At 41.8% G+C, this 17,076-nt stretch overlaps 1 protein-coding gene across 2 annotated transcripts in view; it reads left to right on the plus strand.

Moving 5' to 3' along the window:
• The window catches only part of mcf2l2 (MCF.2 cell line derived transforming sequence-like 2), a 267,264-nt gene that overhangs the window by 91,710 nt on the left and 158,478 nt on the right, over positions 1–17,076 (plus strand). For both annotated transcript variants that reach the window (XM_078169084.1, XM_033622399.2), the window contains exons 6-14: positions 4,094–4,210; positions 4,322–4,471; positions 4,799–4,923; positions 5,037–5,151; positions 5,491–5,610; positions 6,664–6,855; positions 12,335–12,526; positions 12,620–12,806; positions 13,029–13,132. In XM_078169084.1, the coding sequence (XP_078025210.1) occupies positions 4,094–4,210; positions 4,322–4,471; positions 4,799–4,923; positions 5,037–5,151; positions 5,491–5,610; positions 6,664–6,855; positions 12,335–12,526; positions 12,620–12,806; positions 13,029–13,132 (1,302 nt within the window). The remainder of the gene's footprint in view (positions 1–4,093; positions 4,211–4,321; positions 4,472–4,798; positions 4,924–5,036; positions 5,152–5,490; positions 5,611–6,663; positions 6,856–12,334; positions 12,527–12,619; positions 12,807–13,028; positions 13,133–17,076) is intronic.

Genomic DNA, 17,076 nt, shown 5'->3' on the forward strand with positions numbered 1-17,076 from the left:
TTTAGATAGATGAGATTTTAAACATAAATGAGCCAAGCTAGAGAAGCCAGCTTTCTTTTGTAATTACTCAAGGAGAAAACAGTGATCAATAGTGTCAAAACCTGCCCTGAAATCCCATAATAGAAGCACCAAGGGGAAATCTGAGTTTACAGTAAAGAGAAGATCATTTACAATTTTAGTTAGCACCATTTTGTTGTCATAGCAGGCCCTGAAAGCACACTGAAAAGGTTAAAAAAGAGAACTATTAAATGTATAGTCTGAGAGTTGTTGAGACACCACTATCCAGTACATCTGAAAAGAATGGAAGTTTAGAGACATGGTGGATTATTATTTGGAGACGCTGGATCAAAATGATGTCTAGCGGAAACAACAAGTTGACAAAATATTAAGCATTGTAACCAGAGGTGGGTAGTAATTAGTTACATATACTCAGTTACATTTACTTGAGTAACTTCATCTTCTTCTAACCACTTCATCCTCTTGAGGGTCGCGGGGGGGCTGGAGCCTATCCCAGCTGACATCGGGCGAGAGGTGGAGTACACCCTGGACAGGTCGCCAGTCTATCGCAAGGCTCACACATAGAGACAAACAACCATTCACGCTCACATTCACACCTACAGACAATTTAGAGTTATCAATTAACCTAGTCCCCAATCTGCATGTCTTTGGACTGTGGGAGGAAGCCGGAGTGCCCGAAGAGAACCCACTCTGACACAGGGAGAACATGCAAACTCCGCACAGAAGGGCTCCCACACCCAGGATCGAACCGGCCACCCTCTTGCTGTGAGGCGAGAGTGCTAACCACCACACCACCGTGCCGCCTACTTGAGTAACTTTTTGGATAAATTGTACTTTTCTGAGTAGTTTTAATGCAAAATACTTTTTACTTTTACATGAGTTATATTGTTTTAAAGCAACAATACTCTTACTTGAGTACAATATTTGGCTACTCTACCTACCTCTGAGTACATAATTACATATATATATATATATATATATATATATATATATATATGTATGTACAGTCTCTTGTCTCGTCTCGTCATCCTCCGCTTATCCGGGTCTGGGTCGCGGGGGCAGCAGCCTCAGCAAAGAAACCCAGACAGTCCTCTCCCCAGCCACCTCCGTCAGCTCTTCCGAGGGAACCCCGAGGCGTTCCCAGGCCAGCCGGGCGATGTAATCCCTCCAGCGTGTCCTGGGGCGGCCCCGAGGTCTTCTCCCGGTTGGACATGCCCGAAATACTTCCCAAGGGAGGTGTCCGGGAGGCATCCTTACCAGATGCCCGAACCACCTCAACTGGCTCCTCTCGATGTGGAGGAGCAGCGGCTCTACTCCGAGTCCCTCCCGGATGTCCGAGCTCCTCACCCTATCTCTAAGGCTGAGCCCAGCCACCCTGCGGAGTAAACTCATTTTGGCCGCTTGTACTCGCGATCTCGTTCTTTCGGTCACTACCCAGAGCTCATGACCATAGGTGAGGGTTGGAACGTAGATCGACCGGTAAATCGAGAGCTTCGCTTTCTGGCTAAGCTCCCTTTTCACCACAACGGACCGGTTAAGCGTCCGCATCATTGCTGACGCCGCCCCAATCCGCCTGTCAATCTCCTGCTCCATCCTACCCTCACTCGTGAACAAGATCCCGAGGTACTTAAACTACAGTACAGTATATATAAGAATATATTTGTGTTTCTTGTGCCTTGATTTATGTTATGTTTATAAAGATTTAATTTATTTTTGTTTTAGTTAAAGGGGTATCGTTTAAAATACATGAATTTGCAGATTATTATTTTTGATTGATTGATTACGTTCATGTTCTTATTTTACAAATAAATCAGACGTTAATCAACAGTTACTCAGTACTTGAGTAGTTTTTTCACCAAATACTCTTTTACTCTTACTCAAGTAATTATTTGGATGACTACTTTTTACTTTTACTTGAGTAATATTGTTCTAAAGTATCAATACTCTTACTTGAGTACAATATTTGGCTACTCTACCCACCTCTGATTGTAAGTCCCAGAAATTGTCAGAGGTCTTTAAAAAGTTTCGTTGGTAGGGGATTAAGGAAGCAGTGGCTGGTCTAGAAGCTGATGTCAGCCTAGACAATATTTTCAAAGTCTCAAAACTGAGTGGGATTCAGCCTATGAGTATTGCATTGCCAATTTTACAGATGAAGCTGGAGACAAAGAACTAATTTTATATCTAAACTAGATCTTGCTGCAAAAGAAATGTAAAAAAAAATTATGAGCCGAAAAAGATAAGAAGCTAACAGTCAAGTCTTGCTACAGTGTCAAAGAGAAATCTAGGATTGTGTTTATTATTACTGATTAATCATGAGAAATAGGCTTTCCCAGCAGAGCTAGCATTCTTGAAATTTAATACACACTCATGTCATGAGAGCTGGTAAAATTCCAGTGGATGTACTGCTAGGTACATAGGCAGGTTACCGATGAGGAAGTGGGCATACTCTCCTATATATTACGATGGCTTTTTAGCTGATAGGTGGGTATACTGTAACTGGATAGAAAAAGAAGTGGGGATACCCCATATACCTGAGTATACCCTCCACTACACCACTGCATATAATCCTCTCTGTAATCACACAAACCCCTTGATTCATGTTTTGTTTGTCTTCATTTAATGCTTTTTTACCTTGATGCACAATAATTTTTTGTAGGCCTGAAAGGAGGCAAATTCAAACATAGTGAGTTTTAAAAAACTATCAGCTAATCAGTTAATCTTGTCTCATCTTACTATATCTTACTATATCTTATCTTACTTTATAATGATGAAACTCTCTGTCTGTGGGTGTGTGTGACTGGTTCCACGTTTTTCTCCTCACTGACTTGGTCAATCCATGTGAAATTTGGTACAGTGCTAGAGGGTCATGGGAGGATGTGAATGAAGCAATATTACATCAGTTGGCCAAAGGGGGGCGCTATAGAAACCGATTGAAATTGCAAACTCTGAATGGGCATATCTCATGCTCCGTATAGTGTAGAGACATGAAACTTTGCACAGAGATGCCTCTCCTCACAAATTTGCCTCAAGAACCCATAACTTATATATAGATATATATTATATAGATTTTCTGCCATTTTGAATTTTTAGAAAAACACTTAAAATTGATCTCTTCCTAGGAAGTTTGACCAATCTGCATCATGTGGGTTGTAAGGTGGGGTACCAGCATGTCCCACAGATGTTGATCATATGGGGATCTGGGGAATTTGGAGGCCAGGTTGATGCCTTGTGCTCTTTGTCATGTTCCTTGAACCATTCCTGAGCAGTTTTTGTGGTGTAGCATGGTGTATTGTCCTGCTTGGGGGCCACAGCTAACGGGGAATGCTGTTGCCATAATGGGGGGTGTCTGGTCTGCACTGGTGTTTAGGTGGGTGGAGCGTGTCAGGTGGCATCCACACGAATGTCAGAACCCAAGGTTTCCCGGCAAAACATTGCATTGTAACAAGATGATCAGTGTTCTTCACTTCACCTGTCAGTGGTTTTAATGGTTTTGCTGATCGGTGTATATAACCAAACCGAAATCACCCAAACCTGTATATAGGGAAACAGGCCAGGAGACATAAAGCAAGTTCCTGTTACACCCAATTCAACCTTTGGATTCTTTGTCAGGCTGCATCTGAAGACAACAGAGTTGTGTTTAATTTATTTTCAGGATATAGAACTGCTTCAGATTTGTCTCAATCAACAGGATATAAAATTCCATCGTTGTCAAAACTGATGCAGAAGCTAAGACACACTCCAGAAACACTGCATCCACCTCCTCCCATAATGCACCTCAATAGCATCTTTTTTGACAGATAGAAAGAGAACCATTTTTAAAACAATAAGCAGCAAAATGATAGACCAGCAGAGAAGGTGTGTTGTTGTGCTTTTGGTTAACCATGTTCAGCTGAGGGAACAACTGATGTCTCCATTGACAGGCCCACACAATAACAGCATGAAATTATGAGTGAACATGCATGTGAGGAGTGAATGGCAAATGATAAGAGAAACAAATTACAGACCTAAGCAATAAATAAGTTCAGTCTTCCTGACTGAACTGATGACTGAAGTGATATATTCAATGTGTTTTCAGATTGTGATGTTAAACTCTCTGTCGGACCTGCACTGTTATGTGGATAAAGCCCAGCTGACCCGGGAGCTAGGAGGAAGCCTGGAATACTGTCACAGCCAGTGGATCCACCACCGAACCGTGAGTAAATACACACTACAAAATACTGTATAACTAATAATACCAGTGACTTTCCAAAACAAAGTTGAATTCTAGGATGCTTCTGGGTCACATGTGGATCTTTTTCTCTAGGCTATAGAGAACTTTGCCATGACAGTGAAAAGCACAGCCCAGATGTTACAGAAGTTTGGGACAGACCTGGCAGAGACAGAGCTGCCCAATGATGTCCAGTGCACCAAAGACCTGCTCACCTCACACACCAACAAACACGGCAACCTGAAGGTGATTTAGTACATTTAAGGCACCAGCACAAACTAAAATGGGAAGTATGTGATGCAGCAAAGATTTTCACACTGGTTGGGGTGAAACTAAATATGTAACTGTGAAGCTCCAGTAGCCAACAATTGAAAAAACAAACCCCAGCTACAAATGCCAGCCTTGCTTCATGATGCCTTCTTCTAGTCCATGGTTATCATCAAAATGAGATACCAAATGGGGATAGCATGTTCAGTCATAGGTGTAAATAGAGCCTCACACACAAACATATTTATGTGCTGTGTTACAGATGATATTAATGTTATTTCCAATGCCTCTGTGTCTGTAAACCAGGATGAACTGAAGCTTGCTTTGAAGCAGGGCACTACCTTGTTAGGTTGTATCAAGGAGCAGGCAGCCAAGTCAGAGAACCACAAACTCAACCCAGATGAGCTGGAGAACCAAACCACTGTGGAAAGGTAACAAAGCTTTTCTCCTACATTATATAATGCATCTCAGTATATATCATGGCAGTGTATCCCTGCAGTAACTCTCAGTGTGTTTGTAATGAAGTTCCTTTTGTGTGTGTCAGACTCCTAGCCCAGCTGGATGAGACAGAGAACGCCTTTGAACAGTTCTGGTGTAAACACCATCTGAAACTGGAGCAGTGCCTGCAGCTACGCCACTTTGAACAAGACTTCAGAGAGGTATATCTGTAGATCTGTCTGTCTCTCTGTTGGCCCACTGCCTTTGGCCTGGAACCTTTGGATCTCACCAGTGTCTCCTCTTCATACAGCTTCAAAAGAATTCAGCTGTACAATCATAGTTTGAAAAACACTGACCGTTTGAGTCACTTTGGAAGTTGTAAATACAATGACTCAGTTTCACATCCTGCCAGACATCCCATGTTCTAAAAACTTATGTTAGGTGTCTTACTGCTGTATGTATGACGAAAGAAATATAATGACAGTGTGGGTAAATGGGTGATATAATAATTTTCTTTGTTCTTTCTCAGTCTCTGTTTCTGTCCCTTTTTTGGTTCTTAGGTCAAAGTGTCTCTGGATAGTTTGATGGACAGTCTAACCAACCTATCAGATATTGGCGATTGTGTAATCAGAGTTGAACACCTGCTGAAGGAACTGAAAGCACTGGAGGAGAAGGCTCTGGTCAGTCAAAACACACACACACACACACACACACAAAACAGGCAATTTCATCTATAGTCAAAGTCAGTGGTGCATGGTAGTTATGATGGGCCTAGTGCTTGATTTTGTGTCAAAACAGCTTCCATATATTTCATAGTTTTGTTAAGTGATCAAATACATCAATATACATATTATCAATCATCAGTGCAATAGTCTACTGACTATTTTTCAAAAGAAAAAAAACTGACAGAGATGGGTTTGCCTTCTCGAGGGCATATATAGCCAATAACAGCATTTGTATATTAATGTGTGTTCACAGTGTTTCTGAGGTGGCAATTTGAATCACTCAGAAGGGCTCACTTTCTGCTTTAGAGAGAGCAGGCCCTCCAAACACTCCCCTCCTCTCCTACAAAGTGCTTATAGCAAGCATTCCAATGATTTGGTAGTGACTATTGCTTCTTCATCCTTCTGCAGCTTACTTCACTGCCATTGGTTCCAGTAAAAGCCAAGACTATAGTAATCAGTAAATCCATACACTTCAAGTAATGTGTGGTGACATCACAGATTATAGTTTCATGTTTTCTTCCACTCAGTGAGGTCCAGTAAGTACCTTATCCTTATCGTTATCCTTATCCTTATCCATATACTTATGTTAACCCAAAAACACTCACGACTGCACTGACCTCATGACACCCATTATTCTGGAATGTTAAACACACAAACTGTAGACTTAACTGGAACTTTGCCATCAGAAATCTAATAGAAAATAGGCCTTCATTGTCAAAGCAATGCTCCATTACAAAACCACTTAGCACAAGCTCAGTCATAACACCAACTTTATAGGTCTATTGGCTTTTAACCCTTGAACAGAAAGCAATCATCACAAATTTATATTTTGTAAGCTTTGTAAATAGCTGCCAAGTGTCAGTAGTACCCATCTCTATATACTTACCTCTGTAGACACAGCTGACTGTGGACACCCCAAAAATTTTGTTCACACAACTTATCATCACATTTTAAGTTGTTCACACAACTTAAAATGTGATGATATATTCTGAATTGTTTTTCTGCCAGCCCACACTAGAAAAGGCCCAGCTCCATGCACTGCACGGTGACCAGCTGATCCAGAGCAATCACTACGCTGTGGACTCTATACGACCCAAATGTGTGGAGCTCCGACGGGTCTTTGACGACTTCAGCAATGAGTCCAAGAAAAAGACGGATGTCTTGTCCAAATCCCTGCAGATACACATGGGAATTGATAAGGTGAGGATATATGATATGTTATGATATGATATGATATGATATGATATGACTTAAACACATCTACAGATGTCACATCCACAAAGTTAGATTACCTTCACTAACATCATCTGTCATTGCATTTGTGGATGAAAAAGAAGGCTGCTGATTCTGTTTTAATCTCCTAAATCACAATTTTCAGACGTAATGATACTTAATTCACTATTAGAAGCCTCACTCAATTTCTACCTTGCTTTTATATAACCTGCCTTTAAAGGTCCAGTGTGTAGGATCTAGAGGCATCTATTGGCAGAAATGGAATATAATATTCATAACTATGTTTTCATTGGTTTATAATCACCTAAAAATAAGAACTGCTGTGTTTTCGTTGCCTTAGAATGAGCCATTCAGATTTACATGTACTGTGCATTCATTTCGTCTATATTTCTGCACCTTTCCTTAAAGCTTACTGATTTTGAAGAAACAGAGCAGTACCACAGGAGATCATGGAGGCAATGTGGTGTAGTTCAAGTGAGATACAACCATAGGAGACGATGAAGACATTTAAATAATAGTGGAACAAAACAAATCCCTAATAATATATACTAATATATAGTGAATTTAGTGAAAAGAATTCTCTGTCCACATGTTGGGAAGTATATAATGGCCACTCAGACCAGCACCATGTTGCCTTAAAGATACATTATTATGACCTTCTCCGCTTTTGCCTCATTTCTTGTGTGTAACTTCTGTCTCTGCCCTCTAGTGCCATCTATTGGCTGTATCTATGCCATCATAAAGAATGCATGGAAGTATCAGGGCAGTGACATTTATCACATTTGAAATGGATGTATCTATTTTCATATGTAAAGGGAGTATAAATGAGCCTTAACATGTTCTCAATGACAATGTTAACATGGTATTAGCAGATATATTACTTGCAATGGTCACCGTTTTAGTATAGCATTTCCCTGTGCTGATGTGCTTTTTGAAACCAAGCACAAAGTACCAATGAGTTTCATGGGAAAGTCACAACAAATTTTGAATTATTCACTCCTTTCAGTATTTGTTGATATAAATTTGTGGATGAAAATAGTGGACTGACAAGCCATTGCCATCCCCAGAGCCATGCTGTTAGCATAGTTAAGGATGGTAATTTGTTGGGATTTTAACACTTCTTTAAAGTGGTATTAACTGATTTCTTTGGCAACTTGGGGGAAGCAATAAAAACACACTCACTATCTATTATCTAATGAAGTTCTTATGGCAAATGAGCTCGCAAACGGTTGCCCTTTTATACATCCAACAGACACCGGCAACCTAATAAATGTAAGTCCAGGATTAACTCTCTTTTTATCTCTATATATTTGGCTTTTTAGGTCCCTAGTAACTTTGCCTGTCTGCCATTTAGTGTTGGGCAGGTAGTGTACAGTGGATTTATCAAAGCTTGTTTGCTGAAAACAGCTGCCTTCTGCTGGAAGCAAGACAAAGCAAGTTTATCTGTGTAACACATTTCATTAGTTCAAAGTGCTTTACCTAAAGCATAAAACAAGCTTAATGAGAGTAGTGAGACCAAACTAAACAAGTGTTTGCAGTGACTTAGACCAAGTATGTGCATGGATCCATACATTGCCCTTTTTTGGCATTTTTTTGGTGTCCTTTGGCTTATGACCAAGCTTTCCACAAAATCTACGGTAAGACTGTGAATCCATTTCAATGTTAGAGGCCTTTTTTAACTGACTGACCAACCAACAGAGTGAGCTCTAGCTAATAGCAGCTAAAAAGTAAATTTGCAGACCATAAAACCAATACAATGAGCTGAAAGACACTAAAAGGCTGTGGAGTTCTGAATGGAAGTGCTTGAAGTAATGAGTCAATCACAGTGACCGACCCCTTTTACATTATACAGTAGTTTTACCTGTTGTTGATATAAATTGATTATATTGATTATGGCAGCTTTAGTTGGTGGTTTCCTTTATTGTCGTCAACTTAACATCTAACTTTTAAGACCATCTTGACACCTCTATTTCCTAAAGGCAACAAGAATTTAATCTTGCATTTTATGACTCCACGCCAGCAATAGCTGTGGCAGAAGGCATTATGTTTTCAGGTTGTTCATCCATTCATCCGTCCATCCTTATCTCATCCATATCTCAACACCTCAAGAGAATTTCTTCAAATTTGGCACAAATGTCCACTTGGACTAAACGATAAACTTTTTGGTGGTCACAGGTCAAAGATCAATGTCACTGTGACCGTGTCTGTCTCATTCTCAGAATGTGATTCTCAATAATGCTGCAATGGAATTCATCAAATTTAGCATAAACATTAATTTGGACTCAACAATGAACTGATGAGATTTTGGTGGTCAAAGGTCAAGGTCACTGTGATCTTGCATTAATCTACCGTTGACCCAAATATCTCAAGAACAGCTTGAGTAAATTTTTTCTTCAAATTTGGCACAAATGTCCACTTGTACTCAACAATGAACTGATTAGTTTTTGGTGGTCATAGGTCTAAGGTTAAGATGATAGAATTATCTCAAATTTGGCAAAAACTTTTACTTGGATTTGAGGATGAACTGATTAGATTTGGCTATCAAAGGTCAAAGGTCAAAGTCAGTGTGACCTTGCATCTGTCTTATTATCCTGAACAGGATCTCTCAAGAACACCTTAAGGGAATATCTTCAAATTTGATACAAACATCCACTTGGACTGAAGAATAAACTGATTAGAATTTTGTGGTCGAAGGTCAAAGGTCAAGGTTGGTGTGACCTAACAAAATATGTTTTCAACCATAACTCAAGAATTTATATGCTAATTATGACAAAACATCACACAAATGTCCATCTGTCCATCCATCCATCCATCTTCTAACCGCGTCATCCTCTTGAGGGTCACGGGGAGGCTGGAGCCTATCCCAGCTGACATTGGGCGAGAGGCAGGGTACACTCTGGACAGGTCGCCAGACAGGGTACACCCTGGACAGGTCGCCAGACTATCGCAGGGCTGACACATAGAGACAGACAATCATTCACGCTCACATTCACACCTACGGACAATTTAGAGTTATCAATTAACCTAGTCCCCAGTCTGCATGTTTTTGGACTGTGGGAGGAAGCCGGAGTGCCCGGAGAGAACCCACGCTGACACGGGGAGAACATGCAAACTCCGCACAGAAGGGCTCCCACACCCGGGATTGAACCGGGAACCCTCTTGCTGTGAGGCGATAGTGCTAACCACCACACCACCGTGCCGCCCCCACACAAATGTCTAACAGGATAAAATAATTATGTGTTGACATTTTATATCTAAAAGGTCAAAGATCACTTTCACTGTGACATCATCATTTTTTACATAAAACACTTTTCTGTCCATTACTTAGCATCATATCTCAGAAACAGAAGTGGAGACATTTGATCAGATACTGAACTGGTGACACTTATTTTGGGTGCCCACCTTGAAATTGTGTTGATTGTATAGATCTTTTGTGCTGTCAGGCGTGCAATGTGTTTTCACAGACATGGATGTAACCTGTAAGAGAAACTTAACTGGTACACAGAGGCATACAACTGATGATAACCGGCAAAAATTCTAGTTTTTTTAATATGTTCTCTCAAAGCATCATTGCTATTTGCTTTCTGCATGTAGAAGCCAAAGATAAGATAAGATTTATTAGTCCCACAGCAGGGAAATGTGCAGTTTTACAGTAGCTAAGGGAATGGTGCATTAGCTAGAGGCAACAATAAAAACAAAAACTGAGATATAGTACGTAAGTAAACAGTCACAAAGCAGTATATAAATATATAAAAAGATATGCATAACAGAGCTTGTGGTCCCTCCCTGGGCTAACAGCAGCTAGACAGCATAAGGCCATATAGAAATACTGATAAGCAATTTGTATATTGATTCAGCCTTTTCGAGAATGAGGTGGGGTGGCAGACATGGTTCTTACGAATATGCCACCCTGTTGCTGTGGCCACATTCAAACAGTATTAGTGCCCCAATCATTGTCTTGCCTATATTCAACTGTATTTCCAGCTATTCTATTTCTATTTCTATGTGTTTGACATGTCATTTCACTGTTTAAGATCTTATTGCACATAACTTGCTGCAAGTTGGCCTGCAATGCAAAACAGAATGACCATTCATGTACAAAACAGAAGTCTGCATTAACACAATAATTCTTTTGCTGCAAACCAGGACCTCAACAATATACTAACACTTTTGCCATAACACCTTCATAAGGCAAAAAATCAACTAATGTAATTAAATTAGAGCAATGTGACAAAACATAAGAATCAGAATCTGTTCAAAATGTGTCGTCTTCCAAAAAAAACAAACGAAACATCTACAAGTTCCATGTACTGTTCCATTTTCTTTTCTGTTCTTTTTTTCCCCACCCTTTCCAGTTTTTACGCTTCTGCGCTAGGGACAGCAGTAACCAGAGGCATTGTGTTTTCCAATTGTTCATCCATCCCATTCATGTGAACGTGATGTCTCAAGAACACCTTGAGGGAATTTCTTTTAATTTGGCCCAAATGTCCACTGTGAGACAAGGATGTGCTGATCAGATTTTGGTGATCAAGGTCACCGTGACCTCACAAAACATGTCTTTGGCTGTGACTCAAGAATTCATATCCAAATTGTGACAAAATTTGTAGTTCTAATAGAATGTAATGAAGAAGTGCTGACATTTTATAGCCCAAAGTTCAGCTTCACTGTGACGTCATTATATTCTGCAAAAAAACTTATCTGGTCATAATTCAACATCATAACGTAGGAACAGAAGGAAAGGCATTTGTTCAGAATTCAGATACTGAATTGGTGACACTAATTTTGGGTGTCTTCCTTGAAATTGTGCTGATTGTATAGATCTTCTGTGCTGATGGGTTGAAAATGTGTGTGAAGCATCCATGTTTTCATGTTAACTGTAAGTGCAACTTGACTGGTGCACAGGGGCATACAATCTCCAAGCAGTGATTCTAGTTTTTTGCTACCAACATCTCAAGTGCACTCATAGTTTAAATAATCTGGATCGCTCATTTAATAAGATGTCAGACTTTATTGCCAAAATGTTTTACAAATATGTAACCCCAACCTTTGTTGCTCATAATCTGACCCATAACTAGAGTTCCACCAGGCAGCTTCTTATGTCGGCAAACCAAATGGCAATAAGACATTACTGAATGGCTTCTGAGGACCTAATTATCCAGAAATCCCATTAAAGTTAAGTCCATAAATTGAATATGGAGGTGTTGAAGATGTTCAGTGTAGTTTTTACTGGACAGTGTTTTCTCCATTTCTGTTTACATACCTATTTGTTTTTCAGTATAAAGCTTTTATTCCTCTTCTGCATGTAAATTTTCCTCCTGTGATCATGTATCACTAAAATGCAGAAAAAGTGATGGAATGTAATTGAAGTTCCCATGAGTCACCACATGGGAAGGGATGGTGGTAGCTACCTTTAAATTTTCCTTGTTTGAATTTGTGTTGTGTACAGGTAAACCAGTGGTGTGAGTCTGGCATCTACCTGCTGGCCTCCCAGGCTGTGGATAAATGTCAGTCACAGGAAGGGGCAGAGTCAGCACTGACTGACATTGAACACTTTCTGGAGTCGGCAGAAAAGAACCAACTGACTGAACTGAGGAACCTTCATAACCAGTATGAGGTTGTCCTGTCCGAGGATATCAAGGTATGGTACACAAACACAGTAGTTTACAGGATGTAGTATTCTCTTGCAAAAAAAAATGATGACAAGGATTGATAGTGATCTTTCTGCCTGCAGGCCAATGTCCTGAAGGCACTGAAGCGCCTTGAGGATGTCCAGGAGATGTTTCAGAAGCGACACGTCAGTCTGAAGAGGCTGTCAGCTAAACAGACGAGGCCCGTCCAGCCTGTTGCCCCTCGGCCTGAGTCCTCTCCCAAACGGCCTTCGCTGAAGAACACTCCCAGGACTACAGGGAGCCAGCAGCGTGAGTTAGATGTTGTTTTAACTCACTAATTTATACAGCAGATGATGAGTCTGGTGTAAGAGACTGAAACTCTATAAACTCTTACTGTCCATGACATGATTGACACCCTAGGCTGCAAACCTATACATATTGTAAGCTCTTTTTTAGTCCTAATCTCATTTTATGCTTGTATGCATGTAATAATTGAAGTTACTTATGCTGTGTCCTCTCAATTCATTGCAGCTCTGGCTCGCAGAACTTCCGATAACTCCAACAGTGGCAAGCAGCCAGCTGAAGCTGATCCCAGCAAGAGGAAGAACATACGCAAAGCCAAAGGAGGCATCAAGGTACTCTTCTACAATACCACTATGAACTCTCACTGCAACATTTGAGCCCTTTCAGCAAGTAACTTTAACGATTTTTGAAGTTCTCCTCATTTCAAAGTAAGATAGAGCTGGCATTGTGGGCCACGGTATCACCCCACAATTACTGATACCAGTGCCAATCATGATACTTTGATTTCAACACTAGTTCTTAACAGTAGTTCATTCATACTTTTTTGATGCTTCCTAAGCAGTGATAGCCATGGCACACTTGGACTTAACGATGAACTGATTTTGGAGGTCATAGGTCAACGGTCAAGGTCACTGTGATCTCATCTGTCTTGTGAATGCAATATCTCAAGAACACCCTGATGGATTTTTTCTATTTTCTTATTTTTCAAATCTGGCACAAACATATATTTATACTCAGCGATGAACTGATTATATTTTGATGGTCAAAGATAAATGGTAAATGGATGGACCTGCACTTTTTATACTACAATACTACACCAATCGCATACGAAAAGTTGCATATGAAAAGATGGTCTGAGGAGGCCGAGGAGGCCCTGAAAGACTGCTTCAAGGCCACTGCGTGGGAGGTACTCAGCGATTCCCATGGCGAAGACATTGACAGTATGACATCATGCATTACGAACTACATAAACTTCTGTGTGGAAAACTCCGTACCCACCAGGACTGTACGCTGCTTCTCCGAAATCCGTGTGGAAGGAGCTACGGAGAAACATCAGGCGGGGAAAGGAAGGATTTAAAAAGAAGATGGAGGAACAGCTGCAGCAGAGCGACGTCAGCGGAGTCTGGAGAGGTCTGAAAACCATCTCAGGACACAAACAACCAGACTCCCAGGCCAGAGGTGACCAGAAGTGGGTGAATGATCTGAATCTGTTCTTCAGTAGATTTGATCAGTCTGCCCCTCCCCTGGCCCAGATGTCACTGCTGCAACCCCCCTCATCCTCACCTTCACCTTCCCCCCCCCACCTACACTCCTGGCACACTGCTTCGACACCTCCCCCACCCCCGCTCCCCCGGACATCTCACCACCCCCCACCTCATCACCCCCACCCCCAAGCACACAGCCCCCCTGCTCCAGCTTGTCCTTCACTACCTGTCAGGTGAGAGATCAGGTGAGGAGGATAAAGACGAGGAAGGCTGCGGGTCCAGATGGCATCAGCTCCAGGCTCCTGAAGTCCTGCGCAGACCAACTGTGCGGGATAGTTGAAACCATCTTCAACCTGAGCCTGAGGCTGGGGAGAGTACCACAGCTGTGGAAGACATCCTGCGTGGTACCTGTGCCCAAGACTCCACACCCCAAGGACTTCAGCAGCTTCAGACCGGTGGCATTAACATCGCACCTCATGATGACTCTGGAACGCCTGGTCCTGTCTCGTCTCCGCCCCGCAGTAGGCCCTTCAATGGACCCGCTGCAGTTTGCATACCAGCCTGGCACTGGGGTGGATGACGCCGTCATCTTCCTCCTGCATAGAACTCTTTCCCACCTGGAGAAGCCTGGAAGCTCTGTGAGAATCATGTTCTTTGATTTCTCCAGTGCTTTCAACACCATACAGCCTGCGCTTCTGAGGGACAAACTGAAGCACATAGGGGTGGCTAGTCACCTCACATCATGGATCCTGGACTACCTCACGGACCGGCCGCAGTATGTCAGGACCCAGGATTGTGTATCGGACTTGGTTGTCTGCAGTACGGGGGCCCCGCAGGGGATGTTGCTGGCACCGTTCCTCTTCACCCTCTACACTGCAGACTTTTCATACCACACCCCCACCTGTCATCTGCAGAAGTTCTCTGACAACTCTGCCATCGTCGGCCTCATCACAGATGGGGACGACAGGGAGTACAGAGAACTGAACCAGGACTTTGTGGACTGGTGCCTGAGGAACCACCTTCAGATCAACGCAGGGAAAACCAAAGAGCTGATGGTGGATTTCCGCAGGTGCAGACTCCTCACCCCAACACCGGTGAACATTCAGGGAAAAGACATTGAGATGGTGACATCTTTTAAGTACCTGGGTGTTCATCTTAACAATAAACTGGACTGGACTAATCACATAACAGCACTGTACAGGAAAGGCCAAAGCAGACTCTACCTGCTGAGGCAGCTCAGGTCTTTTGGAGTGCAGGGGGCGCTCCTGAAGACCTTCTTTGACACTGTGGTGGCATCAGCCATCTTCTACGGAGTGGTCTGCTGGGGCAGCAGCGTCTCGGCTGCAGATAGGAAGAGGCTGGACAAGCTGATCAAGAAGGCCAGCTCTGTCCTGGGATGCTCTCTGGACTCTGTGCAGGTGGTGGGAGAAAGGAGGATGACAGCCAAGCTGTCATCTCTGAGGACTAATGACTCCCATCCTCTGCAGGGGGAGATAAAAGCTCTGGAGAACTCAGCGATAGACTGATTCACCCAAAGTGTGTGAAGGAACGCTATCGCAGGTCCTTCCTGCCTGCTGCTGTCAGGCTACATAACCAGCACTGCTCACAGTAGATTGCACCATGGACACTTTATTGACCCTTTACTGACACTATGGGCACTTTATGGACACCACAGCTGTCTGCTGTTTTGCATATACAATCACTTGCACTAGATGTGCTCCCTTTATCCACTGCTCATTTTTTGCTCATTTTCATTCACTGCTGCTCATTATTATCCACTTCCTATTATTTTCATTATTATTATTATTATTATTATTATTATTATTATTGCTGTTGTTATTGTTATTTATCGCCGTCTCTTGTATTTTTGTACTTATTTGCATGCCTAGTTATTTAAGTTTTTTAAGTTTAATTTTGAAATCTTTAATCTGACTCTTTCTCCTTGACTGCTGTAACACTGGAATTTCTTAATTATGGGATCAGTAAAGGTGTGTCTTATCTTATCTTATCTTATCTTATCTTATCTTATCTTATCTTCATCCCACATATTCATACACTGGTGGCCAAGGCCACCATACAAGGTACCACCTGCTACTCAGTTTTTAACACACTCACACACAGATGGAACAGCCCTTGGGAGCAATTTGGGGCACAGTGTCCTGCTCAAAGATATTTCTACATGTGGACTGGAGGAGCTGGGGATCAATCTTCCTATTAGTAGACAACACGCTCTACCCTCTGAGCCACAGCTGCCCCAGATTGTGATAGTCAAAGGTCAAGGTCACTGTGACCTTGTAGCCATCTCATTCTCATGAACACTATATCTCGAGAACACCTTGAGAGAATCTTTTCAAATTTGGCATAAACGTACACTTGGAATGCTGTATTTCAAGAACACCTTGAGGGAGTATTTTCATCTTTGGCACAAACATTTACTTGGACTCAACAATGGACTTATAGATTTTGGTGGTCAAAGGTCAAGGTCACTTTGACCTGGCATATTATTGTCATTATTGTGAACGCAATACCTCAGGAACACCTTGAGGACATATCTTGAAATTTGGGAGAAATGTTTACTTGAACGCAAGAATAAACCAGTTTGGAGGATTTGGTGGTTGAAGGTAAAAGGTTAAGTTCACTGTGACCACACAAAATATGTTTTTCTCCCTAACTCAGGAATCCATACACTAATTATGACAAAATCACACACAAATGTTTAATAGAATATAGTGATTAAGTGTTGATATTTCATATCAAAAAGGTCAAAGGTCAACTTCACTGTGAAATCATAATGAGCTGCAAAAACACTTTTCTGGCCATTACTCACTATCATATCTCAGGAACAGAGGGGGAGACATTTGGTCAGATATCTCAAAATCTGACATCCCACACCTTGGTCACACATCATGTATCCATTACACAGAACTGTCTTTAAAGCCTGGCTCCTCTGCTACCTCGTGAATATAACATTGGAGTAACTGCCAACACTGCAATGATCTGCCTGTCAATCTTATGCTCCATCCCACTCTCACTCTACAGCACATAGTAAACATATTGTACAAACTAACAAC

Source organism: Epinephelus lanceolatus, chromosome 6, assembly GCF_041903045.1.
Source record: "Epinephelus lanceolatus isolate andai-2023 chromosome 6, ASM4190304v1, whole genome shotgun sequence".
Taxonomy (NCBI): Eukaryota; Metazoa; Chordata; class Actinopteri; order Perciformes; family Serranidae; genus Epinephelus; species Epinephelus lanceolatus.